The 24870-nt window shown below is 39.8% G+C and overlaps 1 protein-coding gene across 7 annotated transcripts in view; it reads right to left on the bottom strand.

Annotated features, from left to right (window-relative positions):
* BICC1 (BicC family RNA binding protein 1) overlaps positions 1 to 24870 on the bottom strand; it is a 354032-nt gene that overhangs the window by 45800 nt on the left and 283362 nt on the right. For 4 of the 7 annotated variants that reach the window (XM_069571646.1, XM_069571644.1, XM_069571647.1 and 1 more), the window contains exons 4-14: positions 15791 to 15870; positions 13825 to 13983; positions 12276 to 12329; positions 11092 to 11286; positions 10373 to 10624; positions 8070 to 8201; positions 5415 to 5601; positions 3434 to 3595; positions 2636 to 2832; positions 2374 to 2506; positions 1430 to 1586 (exon numbers count right to left, since the gene is read on the bottom strand). In XM_069571646.1, coding sequence (XP_069427747.1) covers positions 1430 to 1586; positions 2374 to 2506; positions 2636 to 2832; positions 3434 to 3595; positions 5415 to 5601; positions 8070 to 8201; positions 10373 to 10624; positions 11092 to 11286; positions 12276 to 12329; positions 13825 to 13983; positions 15791 to 15870 — 1708 coding nt within the window. The remainder of the gene's footprint in view (positions 1 to 1429; positions 1587 to 2373; positions 2507 to 2635; positions 2833 to 3433; positions 3596 to 5414; positions 5602 to 8069; positions 8202 to 10372; positions 10625 to 11091; positions 11287 to 12275; positions 12330 to 13824; positions 13984 to 15790; positions 15871 to 24870) is intronic. The other 3 variants (XM_069571651.1, XM_069571648.1, XM_069571650.1) reach the window with 1 other exon arrangement.

Raw genomic sequence — 24870 nt, 5'->3', positions numbered from 1 at the left:
AAAGTGGAACCCCAAAGGTCTCTGTCAATTCATGTGTGTCTATGTATGTGTTGGGGGCTTCCCAGGTGGCTCAGTGGTAAAGCATCTGCCTACCAGTGCAGGAGAAGTAGGTCTGATCTCTGAGCTGGGAAGATCCCCTGGAGAAAGAAATGGCAACCCACTCCAGTATTCTTGCCTGGGAAATCCCATGGACAGAGGAACCTGGTGGGCTATAAAAGAATAACAAAAGAGTTAGACATGACTTATCAACTAAACAACAACAATCTATGTGTTAGAGATGTACTGAATTTTCCACCTACAGATGGTACTGCCAAAATTAATTCATAAAAAAGCTCTATTAAAGTGGCTTTAAAAGATTAAGTGCTTACATAAATCAAGTAAATTGAATCCAGTAGTCCCCCTTAATCTGTGGTTTCAATTTCCATGGTTTTAGTTACCTACCATCAACCTCAGTCTGAAAATATTAGAAGAAAAATTTCAAAAATAAGTCATAAATTTCACAGTTTGCTGTTCTGAATAGTGTGATGAAACTTCTTGCCACGTCTCTCTACTCCATCCTGGGACTCCCCAACCATGAACAGTGACATGGCTCTCCGATCCAGAGTCATGATCCTTCTCCTGACCTACCATCAGAAAGTCAGTAATAGCCTAACAGTACAGCACCAAGGCGTACATCACTCGCCTCACTTCACTTCATCACAGGCATTCCATCATCTCACATCATCACAAGAAGAAGGGTAAGTATAGTACAATTAGATATTTAGAGACAGAGATAAAATGAGAGAGACCACATTCACATAACTCATATTGTTGCAAGTGTTCGTTAGTTTTTGTTAATCTCTAACTGTACCTAATTCATAAATTAAATTTTATCAGAGTTATATATGTATAGAAAAAACAGAGAATATGTGGAATTCAGGACTATCCATGGTTTCAAGCATCCATTGCAAGTCTTGAAACATATCCCCTAAAGATAAAAGGGGATTACAGCAAATGTAAATGAGATAAAAGTTTTCCAGTACATTTTTTAAATAGTTTCTCTAAAATATTATTTGTAACCTAAAACCTTAAAGTTTTGCTAAATTAAATGATGGATAGTCACTAAATATCCAGGTCCTTTTCAAATCAGATAAAACACTAAGATTTAGCATCCCATTTGCCATGGGATGCTGCTGATTCATGAACTGTTGAATAAAATCAATTTGATCTTTCAATGTACTTAGTTGAATTTTGTTTTATAATAAAGGTGAAGGTTACCAGACACTATTTCTTAATAAAATTTTTAAAAGTAAAAAGAAAAGGTAATTATAAGAAGAAATTACAAAAAAAAACACAAATAAAAGAGCACTAACTATTCAGTTTAACATACATCCAACCCGCTACATACTTTCTTTCAAAGGGTCAAGGGCTTCAGGATTAAGACACATACTGTAAGTGTGAGTTTTTCGTGCCTTGCAACAGTTCTACTGTCTGCCTCTTGGCACAGGAAACTTTGGAGGGACACATCATCTGTTTCAAGTCACCAGCATTTCCAGAATGGGAAGGACTTCGAGGCATGCCTACTTCAACAAAAGCATCATTACAACCTGTAGAGGAGAAGAAAAAAAAAAGTAAAAATCCAGGAGACTTCCCTGGGAGTCCAGTGGTTAAGACTTTGCCTTCCAATACAGGGGGTGAAGGGTTCAGTCCCTGGTCGGAAAGCTAAGATCTCACATGCCTCACAGCCAAAAGACCAAAATATTAAACAGAGCAGTATTGTAAACAAATACAATGAAGACTTAAAAATGGTCCACATCAAAAAAAGAAAAAAAAAGCAAAATATCACCTTACTATCAACAACCACCTGCAATAGAAGCTAATCAGATTCTGACTCTATGGAGACACAGCATAAGAGCTTTCAGCTACAGAGATGATACCTTAAATTAAGGCTATCTTAAAAATGCAAGATGAAATTTGAAAAGTAGACCCTCATATTTTTTAAAGATTGATAGAAATGTATGGCAAAAACCACCACAATATTATAAGTAATTAGCCTCCAATTAAAATTTAAAAAAAAAAAGCAGGAACACAAATTCCAAGTTACTTTGAAAAAAAAAAAAGGAAATACTCTACTTGGAAAAAAAATTACACAGCAAATTAATGCTTTCCTGCTGCACAATTACATTCACTTTAATGTAGGAAGTTCCAATGGAATGGGAAAGTGCTCTTTCACCATGTTCTTTGGAGCTTTGTTCAAGATACTGTCTTTCTGCATCCTTGAGGCAGGATGAGTCATAACTAGTTAGCAAAACCAACTCAAAAATCACTGCATAGACTTTTTACGATCCCTTTATCCAATCAACAGAGCAGGCTGAAGTTCAGAAGGAAAGATACCTTCCGTGGGGTTTGATTTGGGAGATGTCTGCTCAGATCCAGTTGTCTGCCGGGATGGGTCACCATGATTCGCACTCAGCACTTTTTCTCCAAGTGATGAAGTGGATATTGCACCATATTTTATACTTGGAGACTAAAATAATGGTAGAAAATAGCACAGAGATATGGTCACAATCCTAAAATTCATTTCAGGTAGAATGTTACCAGTGGCTTCTCGTTTACAAACAGCATAAATCACAAGCTTCTTGCTAAAGGGCATTACCTGTGTGTGTCCATTTAGAGCAGCAGAGATTTTTTTGCTGTCTGTCTGCATAGTGTTGATATGAACATCAACAGGCGTCAAGCCAGGAGGAGGAGACGGAGCTGTGTGCCCATAAGTGGGTACTCCAGACAACAAAATATTGGTTAACGTGGCTTGGGCAGTGGATGGAATCATAAGGTGTGGTATAGCAGAAAAACCTACAACAGCATTTCACGAAGACAGGTATTAGACACGAAGCAACTCACAATCAAGAAGCATTGTTTTGTTATTTTAAGTAACAACAAGAAAGTAACTTGTTGCTGTCAAGGCTGAAGAAAATTTAATTTTGATACCTCTGTTAATAGGTTTAACACATTACTATACAAACAAAGGAGTATTAGAATGGAACAACATTTTAGAGAGTATTTAATCTAAGCTCTTCATTGTACAGACAAGGAAACTATTAATAGCTAGACTTTGCAAGTGCATTAGACTACTAAGCAAATTTGTCAAACTAGAACCTGCATTTCCTAATTACCAGGTCAGTGACCCTCAGGTGTTTCTGCCATTGCTCTGTGTATATCACGCTCTTTTTCCTGATCTGCTTGTCACATCTGAAGATTACATATTACTTTTATGAAAAACTCACTGTTTAATTATGCTTCATTTTAACTGATTGACACTTTGGAGAATTTTTTGGCTGCAGTATGCTCTGAGCCATAGTTTTTCCCTGAGGAAACGGAACCACTAGTAAATTTTACTTAGAAACCAATAATACCTAGGAATACACACCTTCGATTGTACTTAAATACTACTGACCTGTGGCACTTGAAGTATTAGCAAGTGGAGGTGCCCACAACGTGGGGCTGGGGGTGCCAGAACTCGGACTTTGCAAAGGACTGACTGAGCTATTCAGAGCATTTAAAAGTGAGTTTGGGGTTGTTGAAGTGTTGAGAGATAAGGTGGTGGGTCCCAAAAGACCTGAAAAGATGAATGTAAAGTCAATACACATAAATTCAAGATTGTAATATACAGATGGCATCGATATTGCCGTTAGGAATGCACATTCATAGACTCTGATGTTTTGCAGTCATAAGGTATGAGTGACAGATTACCTTCTTTCAAATATCCACATGAAATACCGCATGATACACAGCTCCAACACTGGACCCTGTTTGTCCACAAACAGATCCAGAAATGGAAGGACAAGGGAGCTCAGACCAGGATAGACCTCAGGGCCTGGAGACCACCGGCTGCTTTGGAATCATTTCAGTGAGCCAGCATGAACGAAACTGTGCTCAAGTGGAAACCCAATTTTAATTTCTCTGCATAACTCACGTGTCATCTGCTTTAAAAAAAAAAAAAAAACTCTTTCTAAACCACTTACAATTAGCAGTGAATTGGGAAATGTTTCCCTGCAATAGGACAGTTTCCTTTGGTTCATCTGCAGAGAGGCTGGCCTCCCTGAAAAAGCTTTCATACCACGTTCGAAAGAAGATCTCAGTTCCTGCCAAAGTGCCTGACTGGCATTTCCTGACTTACAAGCAGTGCTCTATTCTCACAATCCTGTTCAGCATCTCCAGTGGAAGGGACAGCTTTGGGAGATTACGGGCCAAGGAGGAAAATTTGTCTGTACTTCTAATGGTGTCTGGGCGGGGCTACTTGGAACCTTCATCGTATTATAACCACATTACCTCTTTAAAAAGCTAGAATAGCTACTGAAACATGTGAAGACTGCTGAGAGTATTTTTGTTAGGGCTTCCCAGGTGGCTCATGGGTAAAGAATCCACCTGCCAATTCAGGAGACGCAGAAGATGTGGGTTCGATCCCTGGGTCGGAAGAACCCCTGGAAGAGGAAATGGCAACCCACTTGGATATTCTTGCCGGGATAACCCCATGGATGGTGGAGCCTGGTAGGCTACAGTCCCTGGGGTCGCCAAGAGTTAGACATGATGGAGTGACTGAGCATGCACGCAGAAGAGTATTTTTTGTTTCAAATCAGCACTGAGGCAGAATGATTTGTGAGGGTCATTGCATTAACTTTTTATACACAAGCTACTAAAAATGTACAAAAAAGTAGCGAACCTAGAATAACTGTAATATAGCAATGAACTTTATCCAACAAAACGGGAATCTATAAATGAGACAGTTCATACCACACCATGACTATTAAATGGCTCACCCTGCTTTCTTAAAAAACTAAAGCACCAAGCTGATGTTTTCTTCCATCTTTCTCTTCTTTACCTCAGAGGTAAATGCAGGTCCATTTGCTTCCCATGGTGGCTGCAGGCTAGGGTTCCTTTGTGTCTGGACCAGGCAAAAGTAACCACTGGCAGGACGGTTCTGCTTGCCTTCACCTCCCCCTCTGCCCACCCCACATGCAGATATGCAATTACTTTTTGTAAAGCAAACTGGATAATCTTTATCTCTAGGGACTGATGGCAATATTGCTAATGCAAGAAAGAACAAACACATAAATTATAGTCAGCCTGCTCACTTCACTCTCCATGGCATTCTTAATTTAGAAGAACAAACACAGCCACCGAAAATAAAACAGCCAGACCTTGATTATTTATGCAGAAATAAAAAGAATCCAGGTAACAGAAATCCAGAGAGTCTAACAACAACAACAACAACAAAAAATCAAAATAGATTGATCCGAGTTGTGTTGCTTTTCACCTACAGGACCTAAAGAAGGGAAAAAGAGCCTCTAAAATGTAGCCCCAGACAGTAGAAAGAAAGGGAACTGGATAAGCAATCCTCTGGTGACTGAGAAGGGCTGTAATAATAAATTTTATACCTAGTCCAGTGAGTCCAAGGCCTGCAGAAGCTAAGATATCCAGGCTGGGACATGCCAGGCCGGCAGGGCAGGACGCTGGGGACGGGCTGGTTGCTATGGAAACCCCACTGCTTTCAAGTCCGAGGAGACATTTCCTTGCTTCATACATATTTAAGGCATTTCGCTCAACACTTTTCACAATCACAGACTATGAAAACACATAATGAGAAAGAAAAAAGTGACACGCAAGAAGTCTACCATGAATTGGGGAAGGGGGTGAGAAAATGAGCATGATAATAAGAATTCCACTCAGGGTATGGATCAATGCTGCCTTAAAGTCAACTGCAAATTCTAAACACTTATTTCCTAAGTTTACTCCTTTTGGTAAAAGCACAAAAGGTTAATTACCACTTACTCGGTGTGTCCTCCATCCCAGGCACTGTGATGGAAGCTGCACAAATACTCTAACTCCTGCAGAACCTTAGGGGGCGAAATTATTATGCGTGTTCAGTGAAGACCCAAAGTCACAGTGCAGCTGCAGGGGGCGGCTAGAGGACCCTAGGCCCGTCTGTCCTACAGCCCATTCTCGTTTCCATCCTCTTGTCTTTACATTAAGGCTCCCCCCATTTATCTCAGCTTTCAAAAATCAAATTTGTCACCACAGATAGACTGCACAGTAATGGCCATCTACATTCGACATTTGCAGTCTACCGGTTGACTAATGGACCTGGAGGTACCACTCTTCCTCGCTGATGACATACCTATGGCAAAGCTTATGGTGAAACAAATTCCCAAACAATAAATCTTTTTTTCCTCAATGGACTCATCTAGAGAATTGGAAATCTGAACCCATGAGGGAAAGCCTCCAATGGAAAATAAAGAAAATGTGTGGCTGACAAAGCAGTTAAAGCAGTGGTCAGCCTGGAGGCCGGGGAGGCATGATTAAAAAGCTCTGGGATGCTGCCAGGTTTCAGAGCTCTCGTTTACCATTTTCCCCTGACCTCTGCTCACTTCTTGCTGAGCTCCAGAACTCTTCTGGGCCTGTCCATCTTTACCTGCAAAGTCTCTTTCATTTGCCTCTTTTCATCCCAGTACTACCTACAGTGACTCTAGTCAACTCAAATTAGTCAAATACGAAGCTTCACAATACATAAAGTTAATGTCCTATTCTCTAATTTTAAACTCAATATAGCAAACTCGTTTAGAATCAATCCTATCTTTTCCTTTAAAGTTTGCTTTGAGGAAGGCATGATTTTTTTTCTCATGTTAGACACTGACTACCACATTATTTGCATACACACACATATATAACAATACATATTTTTATACATGTACCATATGCATATATGATAAAATTCATAGTTTAGAAATTTTAAAGGCATGACTGGTGTTTTATCTACTATAATAAAAATATATGTTACCATTTAGTATATGTTGTTGTATAACTTGGTTTTTTTTCCACATTTTAAAAAATTTATTTATTTTTAATTGAAGGATAATTGCTTTAGAGCATTGGGTTGGTTTCTGCCAAACACCAACATGAATCAGCCACCGGCATACCCATGTCCCCTCCCTGCTGAACATCCCTCCCCTCCTCCCTCCCAATTCCACCCTCCAGGTCACCGCAGAGCGCTGGTTTGAGTTCCCTGAATCATACGGCAAATTCCCACTGTCTATTTTCCATACGGTAATGTATGTTTCCATGTTACTCGCTCCGTACATCCCGCCCTCTCCTCCCCTCCCTCTCCGACCATGTGTATAAGTCTGTTCTCTGCGTCTGCATCTCCACTGCTGCTCTGCAAATAGGTTCATCAGTACCATCTTTCTAGATTTCATATATATGCATCAGTATATGATATTTGTTTTCCTCTTTCTGACTGACTTCATCAACTTGCTTTTTTTTATTCAACACCACTCTTGTCGATTGACTTCTGATACAAAGGTTTCCTCAGCACGTGTGACTAGAAACAGAATCGCCGGTGGTAGAATATCAGTGTTTTTGTGATCAAATGATCACAAACTACTTTTAAAGTGCTTGGGCCAACTTACCCAATTTAATGCAGGAACATTTCTCTTTCCTCATATCCTTATCAGCACTTAATATCATCGGACCTATCCCATTTAATTTTTGACAGCACATATAATTACTGAAATTTTACAACATCTTAAGAGAGAAGCTCCAAGAAAGCTGAACTAGGGACACTTAATTATCTGAAGTATTTTTGAAAGCGAATGGGCACCTCTTCTTCAAACCTCCAGGGCGAGCACAGTGGTTCACAAGTAGTAAATAAACCAAGCATTTTTAAAACTGCTTTGGATCTGTACACACACATGTGGACAGAACACAACACTTAGCTCACCAACTCTGTGGCAACTTAGTAAAGCTTAAAGTTACCAGACTGCAAAGTGAGAAAAAAAAAAGTCTCCTTCCCATATATGTAATTAAAACAATGGTCACAAATAGACTCCAAAAACCAACACATATATAGAGAAAATGATCAGTAACGAATGCTGTTACAAATCTGCCTTTATATAAAGTAAAATATAATATGTAACAGTGTCTATTATATAGAAATCAAGTGCCATGTATATGCAGATATGCATTTACATGAAAATCATACTATATTGAATGTGATATGACACTTGGTTCTCTGTGGGCCCAGACGCTGAACCCACCTTGCTTGGCTGTTTTGGCTTTGGCTTAATACTGATGAAGACATCGAGCTGTTCCATCAGCTGAGCAATGAACTGTGGATCGACTTCAATTTCTTCCTTCATATCAAACATCAGCACAAGGGGAAGACAACCCTAGAAAGTGCCACAGTGGAAAGTGTGGGGGGTAAAACACAAGTTGTCTATACATCTGATAGTTTAACACGCCTACAGATACACAACACTTTATAGACTTAAAGAGTAAGAGTCCCTTTGCTGTCCACCAGCAACTATCATGCTGTTAATCAGCTGTATTCCAATACAAAATAAAAAGTTTAATTAAAAAAGAATAAACCAACGTGTCAAAGCTAAATTATATGCCTTCACATAGCTTAGAAGGCTGGTGTGGAAATAATACGGAGGGGTAGAAACTACCTTTAGGATGATGGAAATAAGTGTCTTATATTTCTCTTTCTGGCCATGAATATTTTTTACCTACTCTCCCCCTTGGAAAAATTCTTCCATTCTCTGACTTCAGCTTTGTTGGTGGTGCCAGAAACTATATTCTCAGCCACATGAAGGGTAGTAATCTTGTGGTCTGGCTCAAAGACTTACAGTGGAGGCTTTTTACTGTCCCCTGAATGAAATCTAAACATGTATCAGAATTTAAAAATCTCCACATTTCCACCCAGCTTGGCTTGTGCAGTCACAGGTCTCTCTGTGTATGTCTGCCCCTTCTCCAAACTACACCAACCTACAGACAGTCTTTGCAACAGATGCTGTTCCTCAGAATCTTAACTCATCACAGGCTTCTTTGCCAACCCAAGTCCTACTTCTCCTTTGATGCAGCTCAAACCTCACCTCCTTCCTGGAGGAAACTGCTACCATCACCGTTTCCTGTAACTGTCTCACTCTTCAGCTAGCAGGCTTTAGCACTTGTGCTTTTTTCTCTGATTCTTTCTTCCTGGCTCCTCATCTACTAAGTATAGGAACTACATCCCACACTTTTTGTGATGGGTTTGTACATAAGTACTGGTAGAAGTTACTGTCAAACATAACAGAATTAAAAAGAAATCACCATGTTCCATTTCTCTTATCTGTTCCATTTCTCTTCTGGATAAGAGATGTTTATAACGGCGTTGCTATAAAAAACAGTGATACTATTTAAGATTTAAGTTAAAGTCTTTTAATTTCTCTCTCAATCTTTCAGTATCGTGCAGTAATAATAATACATTTCATTGCATACCTGTATTTTTGTCAGGTATGAGCACAGTATGAATATGAATTCATAACTGTGCTGATAGCTTGAAAATTTCACTGAACTCAATATCTAAAGAACTTGAAAAGTGTGAAAAAAGAAAGTATGAAGAGTAATCATAATAATCTTTGGATACAAATATGCTGTCTAACTAGCAGTATATTAAGAGTAGCCTAAGTAAGCTTAGCTAAAAAAAAAATCATTCACAATGAAATTAATTTCTTAAAATCTTACATCATAATTCTTAGTGATTATAACAAGTTTTCATCTGTCAGAGAAATGGAATCAACAATACAAATCTGCATTTTCTGAAAGTTTCTCAAAAACAGATTCTGCAAGTTAATAACAGTAAAGGTCATGCCTGAAGCTTATGGATTCAAATGTCACTAAAGGTCTAGCCAGAATGGAGAATATAATGGTATTTTTTAATAAGAATACATGGTATGTCAGTCCATTTTGTTAATATCTATCAACCTACACCCTGAGTTTTTAATGAATATAGGAAGGATAGACAGATTGAATATTATAAACTGAAAGCAGTAGTCAATTATGTAACTTATTTTCTTTCAATTCATGACACTCAAATTCACAGCTCAAATACTATATAGCATTTTTTAAATGGTATGAAAGATTTATGAAATGTTCAAATGTTTCATGCTACCAAAATTTATTATCTTTGAGGGTAGGGTAAAATTTTAAATTTATTAATTTTTAGTTGCTCTGTTTAAACAGTGATTTTTTTTTTTTTGTCAAACACAAACTAATGCTAAATGTCAAATAAAAATAACCACCTTCCACAAAATATAGCCAATTATTTCCATGTAACCTCTTCAGTTGTTTAAATTTAAAAACAAATACTGCCAGAGAATTACCCACAAAATGAAATTAAATCTGGGAAGCACCATGTACCTTATTCTTTTACTTTCTTTTACCAAAAAACTTCCTTATTAAACCAGAACTCCAAAGTGCTTCCATAAATACCACATTGCTACAGTATGTGCAGCAACATACACTGTACCCAAAGAGGTTTAAAAAAAAAAAACTGTACCATTAATTTCAGTAAACCTACCATGAGATATTGCCTCGCAAGACAGACAGACTCAATGGTGCCCTGGAGGTAGACGGTGGATTTCCTTTGTGGGTTACTGGGATCGGGAAAGTGGATCTGAGCACCCGTTCTCTGCATGATATGTTTGATGTTGCTTCCATTTCGACCCATCATAAAGAGATGATGCTGAGCTGCGATATCCAGTTGCGTGCTCACGGGGATAGCTGACGCCACGCTCCCGGCGAGATGTTCCAACAGCATGGCCGTTCCTTCCTAGGAGAAAAGGTGGGGGAGAAACAGTCCCATGTGATAGCCGCCCACGCTGAAGGGAAAGGTTCTACTGAGCTTCTGACAGCTATGGGAAAATTCAACATGTCCTAAAAGCCAGAATGTGGGGCCTTCCCTGGTGGTCCAGTGGTTAAGAATCTGCCTTCCAATGCAGGGTATGCAGGTTTGATCCCTGGTCAGGGAACTAAGATTCCACATGTCGAGGGGTAAGCCCATGAGCTAGCCACCAGAGAAGCCCACAGGCCACAGTGAAGGATCCCACATGCTACAGCTACAGCCCAACACAGCCAAATAAACAAACACATATTTTTAAAATAAATACATAAAAATGGGAACCAGAATGCAATATGAGAAAAAAAAATCCAGAAAACAGATTTGTCTTAAAATCCTTTAAAAATAAAACTCATACGATTCCTATACCTACAATGTTTGGAATGACCTACACCACTCACCTTCACAGCGCTTGTATTATTCTGAGACCCCCGTACTATCACTGTAGCACCATACATTCGGGACCGCTGTTTAAATGACACTGAAATGTTGTACATTTGTGATATGTGCTGAATAGAGGGGGAATTAGGATCAGGCACTGGTTGAAGAATTCCAGCAATTGGCAGCTCAAACATCAGCACCAAAGGAAGCAGCTCCTAAAATGAAATCATAGAACCCAGAGCAGACAGTTAGGTCACTGCATAGCTACTGAAAGTGAAAACGTTAGTTGCTCAGTCAGGTCTGACTCTTTGCAACTCCAAGGACTGTAGCCCGCCAGGCTCCTCTGTCCACGGAATTCTCCAGGCAAGAATACTGGAGGGGGTAGCCATGCCCTCCTCCAGGGAATCTTCTTGACTCAGGGATAAAACCTGGGTCTCGTGCATTGCAGGCAGATTCTTTACCTTCTGAGCCACTAGGGAAGCCCATTCATTTAGAGATATGTGTAATTCATCCATTCTTTTCTCAAGATGGGATTTTTTTTCTCAAGATGAAAATTAAATGTGCATTAATTTTTTTAAACACCATCCTTGTAGAAAATGGGGACAAAAAGAAGCAAATGTAGAAAAATATGGGAAACCTATTGAAAATGTGTTCATTTCCCCAGTACCCCTCGACTCCCTCATCCTGCAACAATTAGTGCTGCTCACGTTTTCATCAAAACTCCGCTGTAACTCCACTGGCCCCATATATATATGTGTGTGTGTATGTATATATACATATAGATGATTTACTTCATTGTACAGTAGACTAACACAACATTGTAAAGCAATCATCCTTCAATAATTTAAGATTTTTTAAAAGAAATAATGCTTTTATTACAGCCATAACCTTGGGTAGGCAATCTGAAGTTTTTAAATGGAAGGAGACTTCTGCGAAACCTGAGAGTTTACAACTTGAATAGCCTGTGGCATTTTTCCTCTGGCGTCTTTTTGATCATTTCAAAAACATCAGAGAAACAGAGCCAGGTAAAATTCAGACCATCTCTAAGAAGCATCTTTGAGACATTGAGACAACTTTTGTCACTCTTTCCTACATGTTGAACACATGATCTGGTTATAAACTGATAAATTACAATATTTTTATTGCCTTACAATGCCAACATCGCTGACATTGCTTTATAGTACGAAAAGGAATCGATACTTACCCGAATTCTAACTCGGGCAGATTCTACTCCTGCTGGTTGTCCTGCTATAGATACCTGCAAAAGTAAAAAACACAGATTTATTGTTCTTGAATCCACTTCCACTTTCTCAGCTGTCTACTCCCTCACTACTCAAAGTGTCATCCAGGATAAAACAGCATCGTACAGCATCGTCTTTATCTCTGAGTTTGTTAATAATGAAGGATCTCAGGCACCAACCCAGACCTACTTAATCAGAATCTGCATTTTAACAAGCTCTGGTGATCCGTGTCAGTTGACCAACATTACGTCCTGCCTAGACTGACCGAAAACCTCCCAGCCCACAGGGGGCCTCCCACCCTCTTCCCATTTCCTTGTGTTCGCTGCATTTTCCGCCTTTCGTTTAAACTCTTTGCACACGAGATGGGCATCAATGTGCAATGATACTGCCACACTATGTTCACAGAGCAGTGGGCTACTTCCATGCTGATTGGCAAAAAGCACTGTGGCTCCACCAGCCCTTTCTCAGGATCTTCTAGGCTTTGCTATGATCCAGCAATTGAGGAACTGCTCTTGGCAGTAGGGCGAGAGGCCGGGGCTCCAGGACAGCGCTCTCTCGGGGCAGGCCCCCACCACGCTGTCAGATAACTCTGCTCCTACTTTTTACCACGACTTTCTATCTAGTTCCTTGTGTATATATGCCACTGTTACCAGCAGTCCCACAGAGAAAAGACTGTCTTATCCATCTTTGTGGCCAACATAGTTTCCCTGTTGTTTAGTTGCTAAATTGTGTCGAACTCTTTGCGACCTCATGGACTGTAGCCCACCAGGCTCCTCTGTCCATGGGATTTCCTAGACAAGAATACTGGAGTGGGTTGCCATTTCCTCCTCCAGGGGATCTTCCCAAGCTAGGAATCGGATCGAACCCGGGTCTCCTGCCCTGGCCAGCGTGTTCTTTAGCCCTGAGCCACCCAGGTTCTAATATCATGATTAGAGGAGAGAAAACTTCCAAATAATACAAAGAACACTATCTGTTCCTCAAGTACTGAGGGCATTTTGATGTAGACGTGTGAGCTCCATTGGTTTCCAAACCTAAGAACTAGGGAAAAAAAAAAAAGGAGGGGGGCATAAAAGAGAGACGTAATTCAGCCAATATGAGAAAGTCGGGCACTTGCACGCCGCCTCTCAGGTGGCCCGGGGTACCTGGAGGAGCACTTGCGTGATGCTCCAGACAGAATGCCAGCTATCAACAGGTGCTGGACGAGGCGAGCCTTCAGGTCCTTTCCCAACTCACATGCCTTCTGAGCCTTTCTGCAAGGACTTCATTTAATGTTGCCATGACAACCTTCCCTCTCTTCTACCAACCACTTAGAGGTCAAGAATTTAAGGCCCATCTGCAACACACCTCTTAATAAAAGCTGAGCACGTTCAGTCTCCTTAGAGGGGGACATACAATCCATACTACCTGCCATCTTCACAAGTGCTCTTGTTCTCATCTCCCCCAAAAGATGCGCATACAGGAAATCCAAGCTCTAATCTGTCCCATAAAGTTTCACGTGAAAAGTCCCAGCACCTGGTTGCTTTTTTCTGCTTGATTATTCCTGTTGGAGTCTGGGAAGTGGATGTGGCATCCTGTTTCTTCCATGACCTTTTTAATATTGTTGCCCCCTTTGCCGATTACATGAGAATGTTCTGTGTGTGAGACATCCATCTTCAAGGTGACCCGATTGCTCTATGTGGAAATAACGTATTATTTCTTGATGTATGAAAAAGGAAAGAACGACTCATAAAAAGACACGTTTACCCCAAGGGAACAGGATTAACAACAAGTGACCCACTGGAAGTTCTTACAGATTTCTTAAGATCATCTTGATCTATAAATTCTTCAATTTTATCTATATATCCTTGGCTCATAAAAATGTTTCATTTAAAGACAAATCTGTCAGAAGAAATACGAAGATATACTCTTTACCAAGATAATTTTTTTGGACAGTAGCATTCAAGTCAAATTAGTTACAATTACAAATAAATTACTTGTTTTTTCTTTAATAGATATTATTCATGCAAAATGAATTCAAGTAACTGAAAAACAGGTTAAAAAAATTGCAAGAGTGAATAAATGTATCTTAGAAACGCTGAACAATGATAGAAAACTAGAAACAAAAATAAAGCTCAAAACTGAATAAAAAGGATTTACAAACATTTTCACAACTTCTCTATCACTGTATGTCAAACTTTACAAAGTAGGGAAATTATTCTTGCAGGTAAGAAGAAGAGTGAGGAAGAAATCACAAAGTATACATCTCCAGGAGTAAAACGGCTTAAGTAAACCAGTACAGAGTGTAAGATTAACTACACTAGAGGCGAATGTAAAATTTTTAGACACAATGAATAATTATAGTCAGACTGGAATTCATGTATTTTATTTGGGGAAATGTAGTGCTGTAAAATTATAAAGACTAACATGAAATGTTTTCTCATTTATAAAACTGATATTGAAATTCTTCAGTCCTGACAGAGTAAAATTAAAAAGTCAAAATACAGCAAGATTTTTAAAAGATCAGGAGTTGTACACTTGCTGAATTCTTAAATTTTAAACTTAGATCCATTAAATACTTTGGTTTTTAAACTTAGTTATTTTAGCTAACCACTAAAAAAAGAAAAAAGATAACCTTTTTTGGATATTGCAAATTTTTAATATTTATAGGATGAATAATTATTTTCTTAAAAAAGTAAAACAGCAAACAAAAAGGGACAAAAAATAGGGAGGAAGAGATTAAAAATAATTTCAATGAAATACTCCATGGCAAAAATAGTGGTTAAGAACCAGACAGACTGGATTTGAACCTACCTCCCTACTCATCAGCTATTATATCCTACGTAAATTTGCTAATATCTCTTTCCTAGCTTGTTATGAGGATTAAACAAATTAATATTTGTAAATGATATAGCTAAGTGCCTGGCATAGAGTAAGTGATTTAGAAGTGTTTATTAAAATAAATTCTCAAAAACAAGTATACATTTTTAAATATTTTCACTTCTCTATTGTCTCTCTCTACATGTACTTGTAGAGAGAGAGAACATACCAGACACACTGTCAGATTTCATGCCATCACATACACACAGCTATACAGAACATAATTTTGGTTTTGCACTGACATCATAAAAGCAAATATGCTGAATTCTTGCAGTCTTTATTACTTGCTCTATATTAATCAAGGTCAGTGTCTATTTCTGAAGATACCATATACATACATACGCACTACATAAAGACATACACACATATACATGTTATGTATTTAAGTATATGTATATATATAGAGAGAGAGAGACAGAGAGAATTATTTAATTACCCAACATGAGAGAACCTATGCAAACTTGAAACAGACCTTTACATCCATTGTAGAATCACGTGCTTACTTTAAAACCCATTACTTTCTCCTGGTTTTCCTTCTCCAAATGGCTCTTTCATAACAGCATGAAGTAGCCCCTTGCAGAGACAGGATTCTGACATGTGAGTGTCTTTAACATTCACTTACTTTTGTGTCTAAGACAGACATGATCATTTCCTTGGCTTCCTTAACATCTTCTTTCTTTCCAGAAACCTTAATGTGGGGATCTGTAAGAAATCAAGAACAAAGAGCTCATACGAAACCCCTAAGCTCTGTTTTAAAACTTAGGCTACAATATAAGAAAAAATGATTCCATAATCCATTCAATATCTGATTCATTCTAGATGCGCTGTCACTGTAATAAAACCAGAAATATGTAAAATACTCAAACTGTGCATTTGTCTATGCTTTCTTCCTTCTGAACACTGACTAACCTATTTAACTGCAAAATAAGTATAGCATATAATTATTTTTTAAACAAGTGAGGAGTCTATATATTCAATTTATCACTTCATATCTTGGTACATTCCAGCCCCTGTTCTAAAGGCTTAAAAGGCACTGAATCATTCAATCTACACCATGGTTAGCTTTTTTCTTTTTTAAACTACCTGTATTGTAAAGCAATTTCTTTAGTGAATATCCTGCCTCTTTTAAATTCCAATGGTGACATATCTAAAAATAAAGCATTTTTCAATTAAAGAAAAAAATCCCACAATGCAGTACCACCTCACAGTACAATAGTTAAAATGAAACAGACAATAATAAGTGTTCTACACCACCGTTTTGTGATTGTCTGCAGAGGAAACTAAGGCACAGGGCAGTTTAGCAACCTGCCCCAGAAAAGCATTCAGGGGATGTTTCCTATAATCCAGTGTCTTCCAACTCTGGATCCATACTTTAAACTACACGATCATTTAATAGATATTCTTATAGGCCAAAGTTGACAGGAAAGAAACAATCTTCATTCAGGAATATTTAATATTTATTCAGAATTAGTACTAAGTAAGTGAGTAAGTACTTGCTATGTCTGCAGGAAACCACTCGTTCATTCAGTAAAGATTTTCTGAACCTCTACTATGCTTCTCCAGCAGCCTCACACTTTCAATGGAGGAGGTGCTGGTTCGATCCCTAGTTGTGGAACGAAGATCCTACATGCCACAGGCCGTGACCAAAAAGAGAAAGCCATCTGTCCACATAGGCCTTACAGACTTGTGCAGGAAGGCAAAAATCAGTCAAACACGTTAAGTCATCTAGTAACTAGACTGAAAAAGCCTCTTGATGAAAGTGAAAGGAAAGAGTGAAAAGGCTGGCTTTTCTCAACATTCAGAAAACTAAGATCATGTTATCTGATCCCATCACTTTATGGCAAACAGATGGAGAAAAAATGGAAACCGTGACAGACTTTATTTTCTTGGTCTCCAAAATCACTGCAGATGGTGACTGCAGCCATGATATTCAGAGACACTTGCTCCTTGGAGGAAAAGCTATGACAAACCTACACAGCATATTAAAAAGCTTATTAAAAAGTCACACTCCACCTTCTTTATCGTCCATCTCTCACATTTGTAATGACTACTGGAAATATCATAGTTTTGATTAGATGGACCTTTGTTGCCAGAGTGATGACTCTTTATTAATATGCTGTGTAGGTCTGTCATAGCTTTTCCTCAAAGGAGCAAGTCTTTGAACATCATGGCTGCAGTCACCATCCACAGTAATTTTGGGGCCCAAGAAAATGAAGTCTGCCACTGTTTCCATTTTTTCCCCATCTATTTGCCATGAAGTAAGTTCTTCTAAACCAAGATAAACTAGGATAAGCAAAATGACTCACTGTAGATTTTACCAAACTACATGTATTTCCTCATATTGTGATTTAACCCACCCATCTCCACCTCCCAGTCATCAAGGCCACGATTCCTCAGTCCAGTTCAGTTCAGTCACTCAGGCATGGCCAACTCTTTGTGACTCCAGGGACTGCATTACACCAGGCTTCCCTGTCCATCACAACTCCTGAATCTTGCTCAAACTCAGGTCCATCAAATCGGTAACACCATCAATCATGTCATTCTCTTTCAACCCCTTCTCCTCCTGCCTTCAGACTTTCCCAGCATCAGGATCTTTTCAAATGAGTCAGTTCTTCACATCATGTGGCCAAAATATTGGAGTTTCAGCTTCAGTATCAATCCTTCCAATGAATATCCAGGACTGAGTTCCTTTAGGATGGACTGGTTGGATCTCCTTGCAGTCCAAGGGACTCTCAAGAGGCTTCTCCAACACCACAGTTCAAAAGCATCAATTCTTCAGCACTCAACTTATTTTATACTCCAACTCTCACATCCGTACATGACTACTGGAATAACCACAGCTTTGACTGGATGGACCTTTGTTGGCAAAGTACTATCTCTACTTTTCAATTGTCTAGGTTTGTCATAGCTTTCCTTACAAAGAGCAAGCATGCTTTAATTCCATGGCTGCAGTAAGCATCTGCAGTGATTTCAAAGTCCAAGAAAATAAAGTTTGCCACTATTTCCATTGTTTCCCCATCTATTTGCCATGAAGTGATAGGACCAGATGACATGATCTTAGTTTTTAGAACATTGAGTTTTAACCCAGCTTTTTCATGCTCCTCTTTCTCTTTCATCAGGAGGCTCTTTAGTTCCTCTTCAGTTTCTGCCATAAGGGTGGTGTCATCTGAATATCTGAAATCATTGGTATTTCTCCTGGCAATCTTGATTCCAGCTTGTGTTTCATCCACCCCAGAATTTCTCATGATGTACTCTGCATATAAGTTAAATAAGCAGGGTGACAGTATACAGCCTTGATGTACTCCTTTCCTGATTTGGAACCACTCTGTTGTTCCCTGTCCAGTTCTAACTGTTGCTTCTTGACCTGCATATAGATTTCTCCAGAGGCAGGTATGATGGCCTGGTATTCCCATCTCTTTAAGATGGGAATTTTCAAGTCTTGTTGTGATCTACACAGTCAAAGGCTTTGGCATAATCAACAAAGCAAAAATAGCTGTTTTTATGGAATTCTCTTGCTTTCCTATGATCCAACAGATGTTGGCAATTTGATCTCTTGTTCTTCTGGCACTTCTAATTCCACCTTGAACATATGGAAGTTCATGGTTAACATACTGCTGAAGCCTGACTTCGAAAATTTTCAGCATTACTTTGCTAGCATGTGAGATGAGTGCAATTGTGTGGTAGTTTGAACGTTCTTTGGCATTGCCTTTCTTACGGATTGGAATGAAAACTGACCTTTTCCAGCCCTGTAGCCACTGCTGAGTTTTCCACATTTGCTGACATATTCATAGCAGCACATTCACAGCATCATCTTTTAGGATTTGAAACAGCCCAACTGGAATTCTATCACCTCCACTAGCTTTCTCTGTAGTGATGCTTCCTAAGGCTCACTTGACTTCACATTCCAGGATGCTTGGCTCTAGGCGAGTGATCACACCATCGTGATTATCTGGGTCATTAAGATCTTTTCTGTATAGTTCTTCCGTGTATTCTTGCCACCTCTTCTTAATATCTTCTACTTCTGTTAGGTCCATACCATTTCTGTCCTTTACTGTGCCCATCTTTGCATGAAATGTTCCCTTGGTATCTCTAATTTTCATCAAGAGCTCTCTAGTCTTTCCCATTCTATTCTTTTCCTCTATTTCTTTACATTGATCCCTGAGGAAGGCTTTCTTATCTCTCCTTGCTATTCTTTGGAACTCTGCATTCAGATGGGTATATCTTTCCTTTTCTCCTTTGCCTTTCATTTCTCTTCTCTTCTCAGTTATTTGTAAGGCCTCCTCAGACAGCCATTTTGCACTTTTGCATTTCTTTCTCTTGGGGATGGTCTTGATCACTGCCTCCTACACAGTGTCACAAACCTCCATCCATAATTCTTCAGGCACGCTATCAGATCTAATTCCTTGAATCTATTTGTTCTTCCACTGTATAATCATAAGGGATTTGATTTAGGTCATGCCTGAATGGTCTAGTGGTTTTCCCTACTTTCTTCAATTTAAATCTGAATTTGGCAACAAGGAGTTCATGATACCAGCCACAGTCAGCTCCTGGTCTTGTTTCTGCTGACGGTAAAGAGCTTCTCCATCTTTGGCTGCAAAGAATATAATCAATCTGATTTCGGTATTGACCATCTGATGATGTCCATGTGTAGAGTCTTCTCCTGTGTGTTGGAAGAGGGTGTTTTCTATGACCAGTGTGTTCGCTTGCCAAAACTCTTTGTTAGCTTTTGCCCTGCTTCAGTTTGCTCTCCAAGGCCAAATTTGCCTGCTCCTCCAGGTATCTCCTTACTTTTACTTTTGCATTCCAGTCCAGTATGATGATAAGGACATCTTTTTTGTGCATTAGTTCTAGAAGGTCTTATAGGTCTTCACAGAACCATTCACCTTCAGCTTCTTCAGCATTGCCGGGAGCCAGCGTGAGGACCTCCACCCATGGCAAAGGTCATGAGGAAGGAGGCTTGGCATACGCAAAGACGTGATCAAGCCTCAGGAAACCCCCTGTTCCCAAGCATCTACCCCCAAAACCAGAGTCTATCTACTTTACTGTTTCATGTTCTCACCTACACCTCTGACTTTACGGGGGGCTCTCCCCCATCACCGTTTCTCTCAGAGAAGGCGTAAACGTGCAGCTCCAAGTCAATAAAAATTCCTGGGCATGACAAGAGTGTTTCAAATTACGAATTCCTCTGAAGGTTATCTAGCCCGCCTGTATAGGTTCCTCTGGCCACATGTGATTGTTTACAGCCTCCCAACCTGAGAGGCATGAGATGTTTTAGACTTACTAAAGGCAAATTCTTTTGGGAAATTGTCAGTATAGTGGGTTGGTTAGGAATTATATAGGTGAAGGGTTTTTCATTTGTTGCACCAATAATTACTGCTAATTCCCTGCCCTGGGTGTGACAAGGGTGTCTCAGGTCAAACCTCTTGCTGACAGACTAGCTTGTGTGACAGGATTATCCATACTCCTGCCACTATGCACATGATTGTTTACTACCTCTCAACCATAAACAGCACAGAGAGTTTTGGAGTATTTTGAGAGTCTTAATTAGCATAGGGCTTTTCTCATTGTTGAGTCAATGACTGCCAGGCCTCCACATCCTTAGGTACCTGGGAATATATTAATCAATGTATTTGGAATATAGATAAGGAAATATAGTAGCTTTTAAGGTTAGCAATACTAGACTTTTTGAGTTAATGAATTTTCTCTTTTGTAATAGATCACTGTATTTTGTTATAAATCACTGTGTCCTTGCTATGTAAAAATGTAACTTTATCACTATCTTAAGACTAAACAGATCTTAAGGGGAACATTGGTGAAAGAATTCTCATTTGTTGGGCTGATGTTTGCTGATAAATCTCCATAGTCCCTGCCCTTATAATGAATATAACTAACATATAGGAGAAATAAGTATTAACCTTTAAGCATATAGGAGAAATAAGTATTAACCTTTAAGATTAATCCTGTTAACCTTGGGTTAAATAAATTCCTTTCTTGATTGTAACTCACTACACCTTCACCCTATAGGAATGCAATTTTATTTGGAGGGTGGTGCCTGGTTTAAGAAAAAACACTCTTGGAAAAAATAAGTTTTTTGGTTATCAGAAAGAAAGGGTCGTAAAATGTCAGCAGGCCTCATGGCCAGAAGATGATGTAAAACCCATAAGATCTTTTTTTATGTAAAGCACCTGATTTTGATAAAGGTCAGGACTGCTGACCCTCACGTGACTCTGTATTCATCCCTATGTGTAACAAAAGGTATATAAGCAAACTTAAAAATAAAGAAAGGGGATCAGTTTCCAGAAAGACTGATTCCCCCATGTTGTTCTTTCTTGCTCCCCGTTTTTCTGGCTGAAGTCCCATCTGGAGCGTGGGTGCTCTCCATGTCTACTTACTTGTCCCGGCTTTCAAGCCCAAGCGAGAAGGAGCCCAAGGAGGGGCACCTTCTGATATTCAAGTGGCGCCAGTGGCTCAACGTAGATGGTGCAAATTCCTTGTCTTGGAATTTTATTGGTATCCCACGTAAACCAAGTTATTCAGCCTCTTTTTCTCTCCTACTATTTTCTGGCTGAATTTCCATCTGGTACATGGGTACCCACCAAGCCTGCTAATTTTGCCTGGGCTTCTAAGATCAGACCGGGGGAGGGGGGCCTCAGTGACTCCTCTCCTTCAGGAGAACAGGAAGATGCCTGCGGCCTACGTAGGTGGTGATTGGTATTCCATGTAAACCAAGTTATTTAGCCTCTTTTTCTCTGCTAATTTTTTAATCCCTCTCTGTAATTAAATAAGTTATTTCCAAGGACGCCGACTCCGTCCCCACCTTCGAATCACCCTGGATCCACCAGGGCTGGACCCCAGCACAGCATTACTGGTTCGGGCATAGACTTGGGTTACTGTGATATTGAACTGTCTTGGAAACAAACAAAGTTCATTCTGTCATTTTTGAGATTGCACCCAAGTACTGCATTTCAGACTCTTCAGTTGACTATGAGGGCTGCTCCATCTCTTCTAAGGGATTCTTGCCCACAGTAGTAGATGTAATGGTCATCTGAATTAAATTCACCCATTCCAGTCCATTTAAGTTCACTGATTCCTAAAATGTCAATGTTCACTCTTGCCACCTCCTGTTTGACCACTTCTAATTTGCCTTGATTCATGGACCTAACATTCCAGGTTCCTGTGCAATATTGCTCTTTACAGCGTCGGACTTTACTTCCATCACCAGTGACATCCACAACTGAGTGTTGTTTTCACTTTGGCTCCATCTCTTCCTTCTTTCTGGAGCTTTTTCTCCACTGATCTCCAGTAGCATACTGGGCACCTACCAACCTGGAGAGTTCATCTTTCAGTGTCCTACGTCTTTGCCTTTTCATACTGTTCATGGGGTTCTCAAGGCAAGAATACTGAAGTGGTTTGCCATTCCCTTCTCCAGTGGACCACATTCTGTCAGACCTCTCCACCGTTATCCATCCATCTTCGGTGACCCTACACGGCATGGCTCATAGTTTCACTGAGTTTCATGATTCATAAGGTGTGACTCAAAGAGAAGCAGACAGAGAAAGGGAAGGATGGGAAGGAGGAGGAAACCATTTTCTAAAGCTCCCCACCCTTAGGTCCAGGATGAAGCAATCCTAATCAGCAAGAGTACACAGGGAGCTTCAGAGCCTAGGAATGAATCTGGCCTCCCAGGGAGACCTCCCAGCAGCTAGCCTCAATCTGAATCAGTGCCTACACTCCAGCCCCACCCTCTCCCCAGACTGGGCCTCCTGCTGGCTGCCCTGGGCTCAGGCACATCTCCTCAGCGTGTTCTCACGGTAATCCAAGTCTATGCCCCAACCAGTAATGCTGAAGAAGTTGAAGTTGAACTGTTCTATGAAGACCTACAAGACCTTCTAGAATTAACACCCAAAAAAGATGTCCTTTTCATTATAGGGGACTGGAATGCAAAAGTAGGAAGTCAAGAAACACCTGGAGTAACAGGCAAATTTGGCCTTGGAGTACAGAATGAAGTAGGGCAAAGGCTAATGGAGCTCAGCGAAAAGAACGCACTGGTCATAGCAAACACCTTCTTCCAACAACACAAGAGAAGGCTCTACATATGGACATCACCAAGTGGTCAACACCAAAATCAGATTGATTATATTCTTTGCAGCCAAAGATGGAGAAGCTCTATACAGTCAGCAAAAACAAGACCAGGAGCTCACTGTGGCTCAGACTATGAACTCCTTATTGCCAAATTCAGACTTAAATTGAAGAAAGTAGGGAAAACCACTAGACCATTCAGATATGACCTAAATCAAATCCCTTATGACTATACAGTGGAAGTGAGAAATAGATGCAAGGGACTAGATCTGATAGACTGCCTGATGAACTATGGATGGAGGTTCATGACACTGTACAGAAGACAGGGATCAAGACCATCCCCAAGAGAAAGAAATGAAAAAATGCAAAATGGCTGTCTGAGGAGGCCTTACAAATAGCTGTGAAAAGAAGAGAAGCCATATTCAAATGGGAAAGATATACCCATCTGAATGCAGAGTTCCAAAGAACAGCAAGGAGAGATAAGAAAGCCTTCCTCAAGGATCAGTGCAAAGAAACAGAAGAAAACAACAGAATGGGAAAGACTAGCGATCTCTTCAAGAAAATTAGAGATATTAAGGGAACATTTCATGCAAAGATGGGCTTGATAAAGGACAGAAAAGGTAGGGACCTAACAGAAGTAGAAGATATTAAGAAGAAGTGGCAAGAACACACAGAAGAACTGTATAAAAAAGATCTTCACGACCCAGATAATCACCATGGTGTGATCACTCACCTAGAGCCAGACATCCTGGAACATGAAGTCAAATGGGCCATATGAAGCATCACTACTGACAAAGCTAGTGGAGGTGATGGAACTCCAGTTGAGCTATTTCAAATACTGAAAGATGATGCTGTGAAAGTACTGCATTCAATATGCCAGCAAATTTGGAAAACTCAGCAGTGGCCACAGGACTGGAAAAGGTCAGTTTTCATTCCAATCCCAAAGAAAGGCAATGCCAAAGAATGCTCAAACTACCATACAATTACACTCATCTCACATGCTAGCAAAGGAATGTTCAAAATTCTCCAAGCCAGGCTTCAGCAATACGTGAACCATGAACTTCCAGATGTTCAAGCTGGTTTTAGAAAAGGCAGAGGAACCAGAGATCAAATTGCCAACATCCACTGGATCATTGAAAAAACAAGAGAGTTCCAGAAAAACATCTATTTCTGCTTTATTGACTATGCCAAAGCCTCTGACCGTGTGGATCACAATAAACTGTAGAAAATTCTGAAAGAGGTGGGAATACCAGACCACCTGACCTGCCTCTTCAGAAACCTGTATGCAGGTCAGGAAGCCACAGTTAGAACTGGATATGGAACAATTCACTTGGTTCCAAATAGGAAAAGGGTACATCAAGGCTGTATATTTGTCACTCTGCCTATTTAACATATATGCAGAGTATATCATGAGAAATGCTGGGCTTGATGAAACACAAGCTGGAATCAAGATTGCCAGGAGAAATATCAATAACCTCAGATATGCAGATGACACCACCCTTATGGCAGAACGTGAAGAAGAACTAAAGAGCTTCTTGATCAAAGTAAAAGAGGAGAGTGAAAAAGTTGGTTTAAAGCTCAACATTCAGAAAACCAAGATCATGGCATCTGGTCCCATCACTT

This window comes from Ovis canadensis, chromosome 25, assembly GCF_042477335.2.
Source record: "Ovis canadensis isolate MfBH-ARS-UI-01 breed Bighorn chromosome 25, ARS-UI_OviCan_v2, whole genome shotgun sequence".
Taxonomy (NCBI): Eukaryota; Metazoa; Chordata; class Mammalia; order Artiodactyla; family Bovidae; genus Ovis; species Ovis canadensis.
This window is presented reverse-complemented; position numbering and strand designations above follow the sequence as displayed.